This window comes from Hemitrygon akajei, chromosome 2 (assembly GCF_048418815.1).
Source record: "Hemitrygon akajei chromosome 2, sHemAka1.3, whole genome shotgun sequence".
Taxonomy (NCBI): domain Eukaryota; kingdom Metazoa; phylum Chordata; class Chondrichthyes; order Myliobatiformes; family Dasyatidae; genus Hemitrygon; species Hemitrygon akajei.
Window position 1 is genome coordinate 35152781 of NC_133125.1, and position 12713 is coordinate 35165493.

The window sequence follows — 12713 nt, forward strand, 5'->3', positions numbered from 1 at the left end:
CTTCACACAACTACGGAGCATTTGGACAACAAAGTTGCATACATCAGGATGCTCTTTGTCAATAACAGCTCAGCATTTAACACCATCATCCCCTCAAAAGTAATCAGTAATCAATAAACATCTCCCAACCATTGAGCACATCTACATGAAACGTTGTTGTAGAAAAGCAGCATCTGTCATCAAAGATCCTCAGCACCCAGGCCATGCTCTTTTCTCGCTGCTGAATCAGGTAGAAGGTACAGGAGCCTGAGGACTTGCACCACCAGATTCAAGGGCAGTAAGCTCCAAGACCTGGGCCTCAATATCCTCTTGTGTAAATGTATTCTGGATTTCCTCACTTGTTGACCTAGTCAGTCTGGATTGGCAAATACATCACCACCACAATTTCCGTCAGCACAGGAGCACCTCAGGGATGTGTACTTAGCCCCCTGGTCTACTCGCTTTATACCTGGGACTGTGTGGCTAAGTACAACTCCCACACCATACAAAGTTTGCTGATGACACCACTGTTATGGGCTGTATCAAAGGGGGTGATGAATCAGCAAACAGGAGGGAGATTGAAAACTTGGCTGACTGGTGTAATAACAACAACCGCTCAATCAGTGTCAGTAAGACCAAGGAAGTGATAGTAGTCTTTGGAAGAGGGGAACCAGATTTGCCATGAGCCAGTTACTATCAGACAATCACAGGTGGAGAGGGTGAGTAACTTTAAATTCCTGGGTGTTACTATCTCAGAGGATCAGTCCTGGACCCATCATGTGAACAGAATTCTGAAGAAACCACAACAGCACTTCTACTTCCTCAGGAATCTGCAGAGATTCCGTATGTCATCAAAAACCTTGGCAAACTTCTATATGTGTGGGTGGAAAGTGTACTGCTGCATCAGGTAGAAGGTACAGGAGCCTCAGGACTCGCACCAACAGATTCAAGGGCGGTTACTATCCTTCAGCCATTAGGCTCTTGAACTAAAGAGGATAGCTACACTCATTTAAGAACACTGTTATATTGTTATATGGATGGATGTTATATTGTTACTTCATGCTCTTTATTGCTATTTGTATATGTATTTACACCGTTTGTTCCTGTATACAGTTACTGTTCTATAGAATTGTTAAGTACGCCCGCAGAAAAAGAATCTCAGGGTTGTATGCGGTGGCATTTATGTACTCCGATGATAAATTTGACTTTGAACTTTGATATCAGTCAAAACTGTGTTCCTGATGGCTACCTCCCCTGTGCTTGAAGTCCTACACTTACTTTCCATTAAGCAATGCTTCCATTTTTAAAGGCCTCACCCTTGATTTCAAACTTTTCTTATGGCTTCATAAAGTGCCAAAAATTTAAAATGAAAATCACAAAATAAGAAAAATTAAATGATTGAGAATAAGCAATCACTAAAAATCCATGAAAGTGTAGAGTTGTACATTCGTTGCAGGGCTGGTGGAAAAAAAATGGTTGATGCAAAGAACAATTCGTCACCATTCTTGGGTGTATTAATACCCTTTGAAAAATTAATCTCTTCATTTCAATAGAACTTCAATCTGCCTTAGCAATACCACAAATAATGTAAAATACAGAGTGACAAGCAAAATAAGTTTGCCGTAAGATTTTTTAATCTCACTTGTGTGAACTTAATTGATAGGAGAAGTGGATTCTACTAATCCTGTTTCCCTGAACCCATGTTAGTTACAGGGTGAACTCTCAATCTGCATTTTTGTTGTCACAAAAAAAAATTAGTGACCTCTGGTCGCAAAGGTGTTGCATATGTCTTGATCCTTTTGCTTGTGGAGATGAAGATCACAGTCACTCTCAAATTCCTAATTTCTAATTTCTTGCTGATCTCTACTGCATACGTGTCAAATCTCCCATTAGGGAGATCATCCTAATTTCATGTTGATGGAGAGAAAGTTTTGTCTACTTTACCTTCAGCCTAATACTGGTGGACAGAGTCTGTCATGAGGTAAACCTGCGTTGCAGCTCTCCGCAAGTGTTGTACTTAGGGACTGCATTTATGTCACTACACAAGTCTTGTTTAGAGAGTCTCTGTAACACCATCTCCCCCCACAGCCCAACTCTTGTACAGCTAACATGGCTCCTATGGGTCCAACTCTTTACCAACCTCTCCAGGTTCCTGTGACTCCCACAGGAACATGCTCCCATCACTATCACAATGGAATGGATGCTACATAGACCTCGAGCTGGAAGATTACTGCTTGTGTATGTCTGCTTAAGAGCAGGCTGCCGGGATCACATTTATTGTGATTCATGCTGAGAACTGCAAGATATTGTAATAAGTCAATAGAAAACCCAAAAGGTAAAACCAGCAATATCTGTTTCAGCACAATATTAAAAAGAAAAATTCAATAACTGTGAACTTCATTTCATTTTAAAACTTCCACTAAGAGCTATGAATAACACACAGCACTGTAATCCCAAAATAAACAGTTTGGAGCAATTTCTAGGTTATGATTAGAATACTTATTTTAAAACTCCACTCTTAATAAAACTAGCAGCCTTTAGAAACTAGTCTTTTTATTTATGTTACCTTTACTAAGCACATAGCATTTCTGGAATTATTGCTTATGACTTCATGTGTCATAATTCTTAGAATACTGTAGATCAAGCCCATTTAGAATGGGTAAAAGTTCTTCTTCTATTGTGAATCATTTCCAAGTAACAGACCACAAAAGGTTATTGTTCCAGTCCCTAGCCATTCCATCACTATATTTCTGCTATGTTGTTTTTAAAATGTTAAATAAAACAGATTCTTCTGTTTTAATCTGTAGCAGTGTTCAAAACCGAACTCTGAGAAAACAAAGATTCAGTGCACGGAGTTAAACTTCAAAGAGCACGATAAGATTGGCACTCAAACTTCTCGACAGGATTTAGGAGGAAGCAAAAATATGAGGGGAAAGACACTGTGATGCTATGCAGAAGGTCCCATGGACAGAACTTGAGCTAAAGATACAGCATTAACTGAGCTGAGAGAGACGAGTAATGATGTAATGACTAGTGCTGTATGGAATTAGTCCACAACATGATGCTTGAGATAGAAAGAAATAAATTTTAACTTTCTACTAAGAACAATTATTTTACTATGAAGGTTATTTTATGCTCAGGCAGTAATCTGTTCAATGGTAATAATTGATATTAAGGAGATGTAAGTTCCTGCCTGACTGTAGATAGGCTGCACAGTTTTGAGCTATAAAGAATAGGTAGAATCTCTAAAAAGAATGTTTCATGGCTAATTTTCAAATGTGTGCACAAAGGGAAATGTGAACCGTCTACTATTCTCTCTATATCTAGGGTGGCAAATTTGCAAAATTAGAAGGCAGTCTTTGGTTCATTACAGTTTATTGTAGTAGGGGCTTAACTCTTGCAAGGCAATAGGGCCCTATGGTTTACCTGGCAGGGCACTAAGTACCTGTGCCTACCAGCTGGCTGGAGTGTTCAAGGACTTCTTCAGTCCCTCACTGCTGTAGTTGCTCTCTGGGTGGCCCGCAGTCTGGAGTCTGCTGATTTTGAAGATCAAATAGATTTTTAAAAAATCTTGTCATAATGTTGCCTACTGAAGTACCTCTGGCTGTGGCTGTAGATTTCAACTGCAGCAGTCCCAAACAGGAATATTTGATTATTCCCTTTGGAGCTGCATATAAACAGTTGCCACTCACTGTTGCCATGTTTAAACAAGGTATGACAGTGATAAAAAACCTGCTTCTGATTCTGAGTAACAACTTTCCACACTCTGAATTTTGAGAGTACCTTTCACCTCACTGCTGCAAAGTAAATGTATTATCAAAGTGCATATAGGTTGCCATATATTACCATTTTGAGGATCATTTTCTTGCAGGCAATTATAGATGCATAAAGAAATTCAATAGTATTGACAAAAACAACTATGATGACAAACAACCAAGGTGCAAAAGACAGACTATGCCAATAAAATAATACTGAGAACATGACTTAGATAATGGATGAATACGTCATTGAAGCAGCCGCGATAGGTTCAGTAAAGTAATTTTAGAAGTTGGGAAGTAGAGAAATCGGATCTCAGAGCAAGTGGGGTAACCAAAAATGTATCTAAGGGATATGACTAAAGGACTATGGTACAGGTAAGCACTGTAGGACAAGAGAATTGCCCAAATTTGTGAAAATTAGAAGTAAAGAGTAATACCTCTGGCAGAGTGTACTGTTCATGAGATGAATCTCATGTTGAAAGTCGTGGTGCAACTACAGAATCGAAGGTTTCACTTCTTGGTATATTGACAAGACTTCTGAAACCAGGAGAAGGCAGCTCAGAAGGGAGAACTTCACATGAATTGAAACGGAAACCAGAAATTAAAGTAAAATTAGAACAGGAAAGGAAAGGATGTAAATAGAATTGAAAGAAAGAAATCCAAGAATATATATAAAAGGTCAGGCAAAATTATTGACGTTTGAATGGCTGTAAAAGCCTGGTTCAAAAACTGCAAGACAACAGCATCAAAAGGAAAAAGAAGAAAAATAAACTTGATTTAGCGAGGATCTTTTTCCAAAAAAAAGTTATAAATATATTAAAGAGAAATGCAGAAAAGAAAAACAAGAATCAAAGTTCCAAAATCAGGTGTCAAGATTGTCTGACATTGTGAATGTACGAAGAAAAATTAATATCAAATTGGAGTGTAAAGGAGGATAAAGAAAATCATAAGACTGTCTGGTCAGATAGCTGCGTCCATTGTGTTTGCTGTTAACCAAGTCTCAGTGCAACAAACGATTAAGATCTGCCTCTGATACAGCCGCCTTTGCCCTGAGGTCATCAATCTTATTTTCGACCGGCTACACATTCGCTAACAAGATGGCAGGCAGAGGAGGCCTCGTCCCTCTGCACTTCAGCCTGGTTTGAATTCCACCTCTCCTGCTGCGTTTTGGCTTTGGCGTTGACCCTTAAGATGCCATGCTTAACTGCTTCACATTTAGCTGTCGAGCCTGAGATCTCGAGATCATTGGTAGTCCGTTGTTAGGAGGAAACTTAACCTGCTGCAGATTGCAGTGAAAGTGGTTCAAAAGCAGTATAATTAAGGGAAAGACTAGTACAATTTCTTGCAGCCTGCAGAGTCACCGATGCACACCAGCACCACCTTGTAACGTTCATACAAACTAGAACAAGTAAAGCTGGCCATGATACATATGAATAGTCTAATAATAAATTAACAGATGGCATACCTTTGGTATGTCTGCGGTAACTGCTGTACTTTTTTCAGTTGTGTGTGGGTGCTAATGATTACAGAATGGATGAATGTCGACTTGAGTGCGATCCCCATCCAGTGGGAGGAGATTAGAGAATATCAGAGGAAAGTGGTTCTTTCAGCAGTCCCGTACAGGTAGAGGTGATAGAAACTACCTTTATCACAGTCACTTTTGGGTGTTTTAATATAGTGAAAGGGCTAGAAACTGATTAGAAGGAGTCCAATGAGCAGTTTGAGGAAAGGTTGAGACAAAATTGCCAACCACAACACATTCAAGGGACTGAGGAACACACTACTAAAGGATTAATAATGAGGGTTGCAAAGGCAATGTGCCAAGAGATGGTATTTAAGATGAGTTGTATTACTTGTAGATACAAGGAAAATTTCACAATGACTACCAAAACTAAGCAAATTTGGCTAAATGTTTAACTTAGTATTTTTACCGTCAATTCCACATTCTTCACAGGAGTCAGCATCTCATTTTATTCCAATAAACCTCTCTGTTCATAAAAATAATTTGAGGGTTATGCCAAGTTATCCAATTCAAGTATGATCATGAGTGATTTCTTTAAATATTTTTCAATTAGGTATTTAATGTAATAGTTATGGGAATTTAATAAGCATTTTTTTTGCCTCCAGTTATTTATCAGCCTTGTTCTTTTTTAGTGGGGCAGCTTTTACCTGGAGAGATTATGCAGTTAACTCTTATAGTTTCTATCGAGCTAGAAATCTCATGCCATTGGGCCTAATGATATGACATTTTTTGGCACCTTATAAATTATGAAAGATTATTTTAGGAATTGATGACATACACTGTTACTTAAAATGCCCAGCATTGACACATTTAAATGTTGATAACTTATTTTAGTTAATAATTATGACAGTTTCAAGTTTAAGGCAAGTTTAATCTTCAGTATTATTCTGATCCCCTTTGAAGGTTCTTGTGAAAGTACAGGATTAAATTAGTACATGAACCCAAAACTCTGTATGGAACAAAATCAGGAAATGCTGAAACACTCATCAGTTCAGTTCAGATAAAGTAGTTTAAACCTGAAATATTAACTCTGTCCTTCCACGGAGGCTGCCTGACGTGCTGAGTGCATCTGCAGATTACCTCGTGTTTGCTTCCAATATTTTCTGTTTCTATCTCTGATTTCTAGCACCCGCAGTTTTTCGATTGTTCATTTTTTGAATGTAAATTCTGGGACGGACATAAGCCCAAAATTAATTCACTGATGGTTAAATCCACTCTACTGCTGGATTCACCATGCAGGTTACTGGTAGAGTAGAACGTTGCTCGTTTCTCCAACAGTTAGGTTGGGAGATTGACTGCCAGATCCTGTACCAGGTTAGAATCATTGACATAATGGAGATTGCAGAGAAGAAAGACATGAGGTGATATTTTCTACTATTTGTTGTTTGCTCAATGTGGTCAGTTATTCAGTATTTTTGGTTAAACTTAATTTGTAAAATATATTCTAATTATGAAAAATAGATAATTTTAAATTGGTGTTAATTATCTCAGAGAGAGAGTGATCAATGGGAAACTCTCAAATAGTTTGATAGCTCGGAGTGCTGACCAAACTATGGGTGTGGCTTTGATGGGTCACTTATTAATGTTGTATGAAGTCCTGCTGTTCTCTGGGATTTTGTTTTGTGGTCCCAGGACACTTGGGTAAGTTTGAGAGAGTGGTGTTTGTGTGATGCAAACCTCTGCCAAAGAAATACAGGATAAAGTCTTTAACAACAAGGTGATACATTTTGCCTCTTTTGAGTCTTTTTATTTGCATTCTTGCATATGGGTAACTAAGTAAACACCTCTCCTTTTCTTTTTAGGCATCATAAGGACTGCAAGTAATGCAGAGGAATACCTTGATGATGAAGATTCTGATTAAAGTACATTCCAAAGTTAGAACATCAAACTTGTATCAATATTTCTCTGTTTGTTTGCTTGCAATTTTATAACTACATCATTATCATGGAAATTTTTACACTTCTGTGCTGATCATGTAGTTTCCGTTTAGGCAAATGCTATAATTTTCTGACTGCCTTGCCCCTTCCCCACACCCCAAGTAGGAATGAGCTTTTACTGCGAGTTTTTATTTGAGGAATTAGATTGATAACAATTTAATTCATTTATTATGTATAAGATATGGGGTTTATATCACAGCTTTGTAACAAAATCCCCAGTCTGAAAATCCTTTAATTAGTGAATATTTCTAAATATAATATATCCAGTGTGACAATCAGAATGAATTAGTTTGAAAACTAGTTTGTGTGCTTTTTTCACCCAAACCAGGTTTATGTATATATTTAACACAGGGCGTCATGAAATGTTTGTTGTCTGGTTTGTCTAATCAGCACAAGGCACAAGCCAAAGCATATATTTTCTGCTGTATAGCTCTTAAAGCCCTGACCATAGTTGCCACAAACCAAAGTATGACTATTCTTAGTATTTAAAAAAAAACATTTTAATGGGTACTTTAAAACATAAACATAGGAATTATCATATTTCTTCCTACATCCACACATGGTAATTGAATTTACTTACCACAACCCACTTACAACTACTGCCATAATTCTGCTGTTTGGATGCTTTTACAGCAGTACTCTGTGCATCCTGTAGGATTGCCTTGTTTTTAATGACAACTGCAAACAGAGCTTTTTGCTGTTGGAAATAATTATCCATGCGGGTCCTTAATTTTCTTCTGATAGTTATGCTACATGAAGCTAATGCAAGAAAGGGCATTTTGCTACTGGCTTTCTGAAAATGGTGGACTGGCAGCTCATTTAAGTCAGTGGAGAGTTTTGCACAAATTTCATTTATTGTTAAGTTGCTCCCCCACCCCCTTACATACTTCTTATTATCATTAACTAGACAAAAAAATGTGTAAATATTTTGAATGCCCACATCTGGACACATAAATACCAGTTGAAATGTAAAATGAGCCATTAGGTTTGGTCATGGTTTGAATACTATACTTTTTACCTCATCATATTAAATATATATCATTGAAAAGTTCTACTAAAGGAATATAACTTTTCCTTCTTGTCTAACTTTAGAATAAAGAGATTACTGATTTTACCCAATTTCCAATCGGGCATTTAGCAGAACTGGGAAGCGCAATTATGGCATCACTTTATTTGAGGAAGACTCTGATCAGACAAATTGCTTGGCTTCATTAAAAGAAAACTAATTAAAAATGGAATAAACGAAATGCTTCACAAATCTCTATTATAAAGTGTCCTGTCCTGTTGGTCTCATTCATATTAGTATGTATCTTATCATTTGATCTTCACTGTACACTTGTTAACTTTTACCTCTTTTAGTTGGTTTTATCAATTATGAGAGTTGAAATCATAAGTGTAGAAAATCAAAGGATTTGATTTGTGACAGAAGAAAAGCTAAAATTTCAGAGATTGCTTATTGCTTTGTGACCTGATATTTTTAAAAACCTAACGCTTGAATCCAATGAAAATTAGTGAAAGTTGTAATTTTGAATATGAGATATGAACATATCTCTCCAATGAATTTAAGATTTTGAGCACTAAATTAATCTTTGCCACTATTAAATTCCAGGTCCATCATTTGTCGCAAAAAAACTAAGTGCAATTTTGAATATTTTGCTACATAATTTAATGTATGATGTCATCGAATTGCTGCCTCTGCACATGGAATAAATTTTGAACAAAATAGAACATTGGAGTTTTGTTAATAGCTCAAAGTACAGTTGAGCCATGAAATATTGCTCCCTTCAGATCATTGCTTCATCAGTGGATTTAGAAATCACTTCAGCTTTGTAGAGCCTCAGTTATAGAAGCAGGATTAGACATGTTGCCTCTTATGCATGCTGTGCCATTAAGTGGGAGCATAGCTGATCTTTTATCTCATTGAAATTTGCTACCCAGCCTCTTAAGATCTACAATTCTATGGGTTCCTGTTTCTAATATGCCCATCAATGAGGCCTCTTTATATTATCCCGAATACTGCATACTGTAATCTTGTTCAATAATTTCTTGTGTAACAAGGTGCTGCAGGCCTGCTGAATGTCCAAATATACCATATCAATTATTTGGCTTCTATTTATATTGATGGTTACAACCTCCAAACAAAATTTCCAAAATATTTGACTAATATGCTTTAATAACTCCATGTAGATTCTGCCCAGTCCTATTACTTCTAATGGCATATTATTATGGATATGGATTATGGATTCATATGGATTCCTGCTATTTCCCTATTGTTAATGTCATGTTAACTGGCCTGTTGTTCACTGTTTTTTTCCTCCTTTGTCAGCAGAATCACATTTTCTAATTTGCAATCTGTGGGAATCATTCTAGAACAGTGTTAACAAGGCAATGTTCACTATCACTAGAGATGCAGCCTTCAAAACCCGACTGAGCAGATCAGTTCCTAGTAACTTATTATCCTTCATTCCCATTAACTTCTCCAGTGCAGGTTTTTTAACTAAGACTTTTTCTTAAGCTCAATTATTTTGCACTTGCAGAGTTCCAATATTAGCTGGATAGTTTCTGTGACAATGGACAGAAAGCATTGCTTAATGTATGCTGTTTCTCCTTTCACCAGTCTACGTTCCCTGTCTGCTTCTGTAAGGGCCTAGAAGAACTGTTTCCTTTTTTGCATACACTGATTCCTTGCTTAGTGGGCCCCACTGTATTCCCATGAAAGACAGCACTCATGGAATTGTGGTCAAGTATTATCATTGATAAAGTGATACTACTGACAGTGCACCTGTATCAGGAACCCGACCTGAGCTTATGCCATTCCTGCAAAGCAGCATTGAGAATCTGGAATGAACCCATGTCCTTGCTGTTGCTGCTCATTGCCCTGCTGGGAACCTGGAATAACTCGTGATGTGTTATCCTGCAGGATGTTGTGGAAAGCCTGCTAATGAGGCCTGGTGTTGGGTGGAATGGGATGACTAGTGTAGTCGCTCAGTACTGAACTCTGTCCAAGTTCAAGCTGATTACTAAACACTAGTGTACACCAAATCTATTTTAGACTTCTCTCATTTCCATCCCTTTACCCTAGGCATCACACCTTGGGCAATTTATTTTTTGGTGCCAGAGCCTTGGTGACCACTTTTTTCAAAGTGGTTGCCTTGGATGAAAGATTTTGTGAGTGGTCCCCCACGTCCTCCTGACAGCGCAGTTTTTTTTTTTTTACAAGGCCGAGTTGCGAGCTCGACCATCAAAGCGTGTCCGGGAGCAGCCCGACTGGATTCGAACCCAGGAAGCTTTGTTCCGGAGTCCGGCGCTGATGTCACTGCGTCACCAGTGGCCAATTAATGTACCACCCTTCGTGTCTTTGGGACTTGGGAAGGAAGTCATGTGATCACATGCAAACTTCACAGAGATCAAAATTGAAAATGAGTCATTGGAACTGTGAGTCGCATCTGGTTCCCAGCACAGCACCACTTAGTAGCAGATGGTATAGGGGTCTTTATGATGGGTTCCTGCCAGGATATCAGGCAGTTAGTCTTTTTTTTTTGACATAAGCTACAGTAGGGTACTAATTTGTGAGTGTTCAGACTGCAGGACCACTTTGATTCAGTGCTCTGCAAAGTAATACCAAATAGCAAAATTACATATCCATAGAAGCTTCTTCACTCTGTTTGTTTTAATGATCTTTGCCATATTCTCATAGTACAGTTTTCCTTTCCTTATCAATGTGATGGTCCTCCAGAGTTTGCTCAACTCTGAGGCCTTCTCAAACCTCAAGCTTACTTTATTGTTGGCAGGATGTGTATTTGCTTTCAGCCTGATATTATCTTGATCTTCTCTCATTGGCCACAGCTAGACCACATTTATTGGGTTTCTTTGCCTTAAAGAATATCTTCTTGTGACGATCCTTAGGATGGAGGAGGTTCTGTTTTGTGGGCTCTGGGGTGGCCTGAGACTCTTTATCAATGGAGAGAACATTTCCAGAGAGAGCAGGGAAATCGGTCATTTGCATAATGATGCTCTGTCATTTATACTGGCCTTCTATTATCACTATTTCCTGATGTGCCCACTAACTGCTGGATCAGCAAACAATCCTTTCTCAGTATATAATGCGGGATTTCAGCACAAAAAGTCCATGCTGAAACCATTTAAACTGTCTACTTCCATTGACCTGCACTGGGACCATAGCCATCCATGCCCCTATTATCCATGTACCTATCTAAACTTCTCTTAAACATTGAATTTGAGCTCACATGCGCCACTTGTGCTGGCAACTCATTCTACGCTCTCACAGCCCTCTGAGTGAAGAAGTTCCCCCTTAAACTTCTCACCTTTCACCCTTAACCCATGACCTCTGGTTGTAGTCCCACCCAACCTCAGTGGAAAAAGCCTACTTGCATTTACCCTATTTATACCCCTTGTAATTTTGTATATCTCTATCAAATCTCCTCTCAGTCGCCAATGTTCTAAAGAATACAGTCCTAACCTATTCAATCTGTCCTTATAACTCAGGTCATCCAGACCTAGCAACATCTTTGTAAATTTTCTCTGTACTCTTTCAACATTGTTTACAGTTTTCCTGTAGGTAGGTGACCAAAACTGCAAACAATACTCCAAACTAGGCCTCTCCAATGTCTTATAGAACTTCAACAAAACATCCCATCTCCTGTGCTTAATACTTAGATTTATGAAGGCCAATGTGCCAAAAGCTTTCTTTACTACCTTATCAACCTGTGACGCCACTTTCAATGAATTATCGACCTGTATTCCCAGATCCCTTTCTTCTACCACACACCTCAGTGCCCTACGATTCATCGTTCAAGACCTACCCTGGCTGATCCTACTAAAGTTCAACCCCTCGCACTCGTCTGCATTAAATTCCATCTGCCATTTTCCAGCCTATTTTTCTAGCTGATCCAAATCCCTCTGCAATCCATGATAGTCTTCCTTGCAGTTCACTACACCCTCAAGCTTGGTGTCATCTGCAAATTTGCTGATCCAGTTAACCACATTATCATTCGGATTGTTGATATTTATGGCAAACAACAACAGACCAAGCACTGATCCTTGCAGCACACCACTAGTCGCAGGCTTCCAGTCAGAGAGGCGACCCTCTACCACCACTCTGGCTTCTCCCACAAAGCCAATGCCTAATCCAATTTACTATCTCATCCCGAATGCTGAACAATTGAACCACCTCGACCAGCCTCCCGTGCAGGACCTTGTCAAATTCTTTACTAAAGTCTGTGTAGATAGCATCCACTGCCTTGCCGTCATCCACTTTCCTGGTAACTTCCTCAAAAAACTCTATGATTGGTTAGGCATGACCTACAACTCAGAAAGCCATGCTGACTATCCGTAATCAGTTCACGTCTATCCAAATATTTATATATCCAGTCCCTTAGAATCCCTTCAAGTAACCTTCCCACAACTGATGTCAGACTCACTGGCCTATAATCTACTGGTTTATGGTTAGAGTCTGTCTTGAACAGTGGAACAACATTGGCTATCCTCTAATCCTCT

At 38.6% G+C, this 12713-nt stretch overlaps 1 protein-coding gene across 1 annotated transcript in view; it reads left to right on the forward strand.

The window, feature by feature from the left end:
- ostf1 (osteoclast stimulating factor 1) overlaps nucleotides 1-8467 on the forward strand; it is a 51769-nt gene extending 43302 nt beyond the window's left edge. The window contains exon 10 of the mRNA XM_073070127.1: nucleotides 7062-8467. Coding sequence (XP_072926228.1) covers nucleotides 7062-7120 — 59 coding nt within the window. The 3' untranslated portion in view covers nucleotides 7121-8467. The remainder of the gene's footprint in view (nucleotides 1-7061) is intronic.
- Nucleotides 8468-12713: the final 4246 nt, after the last annotated feature.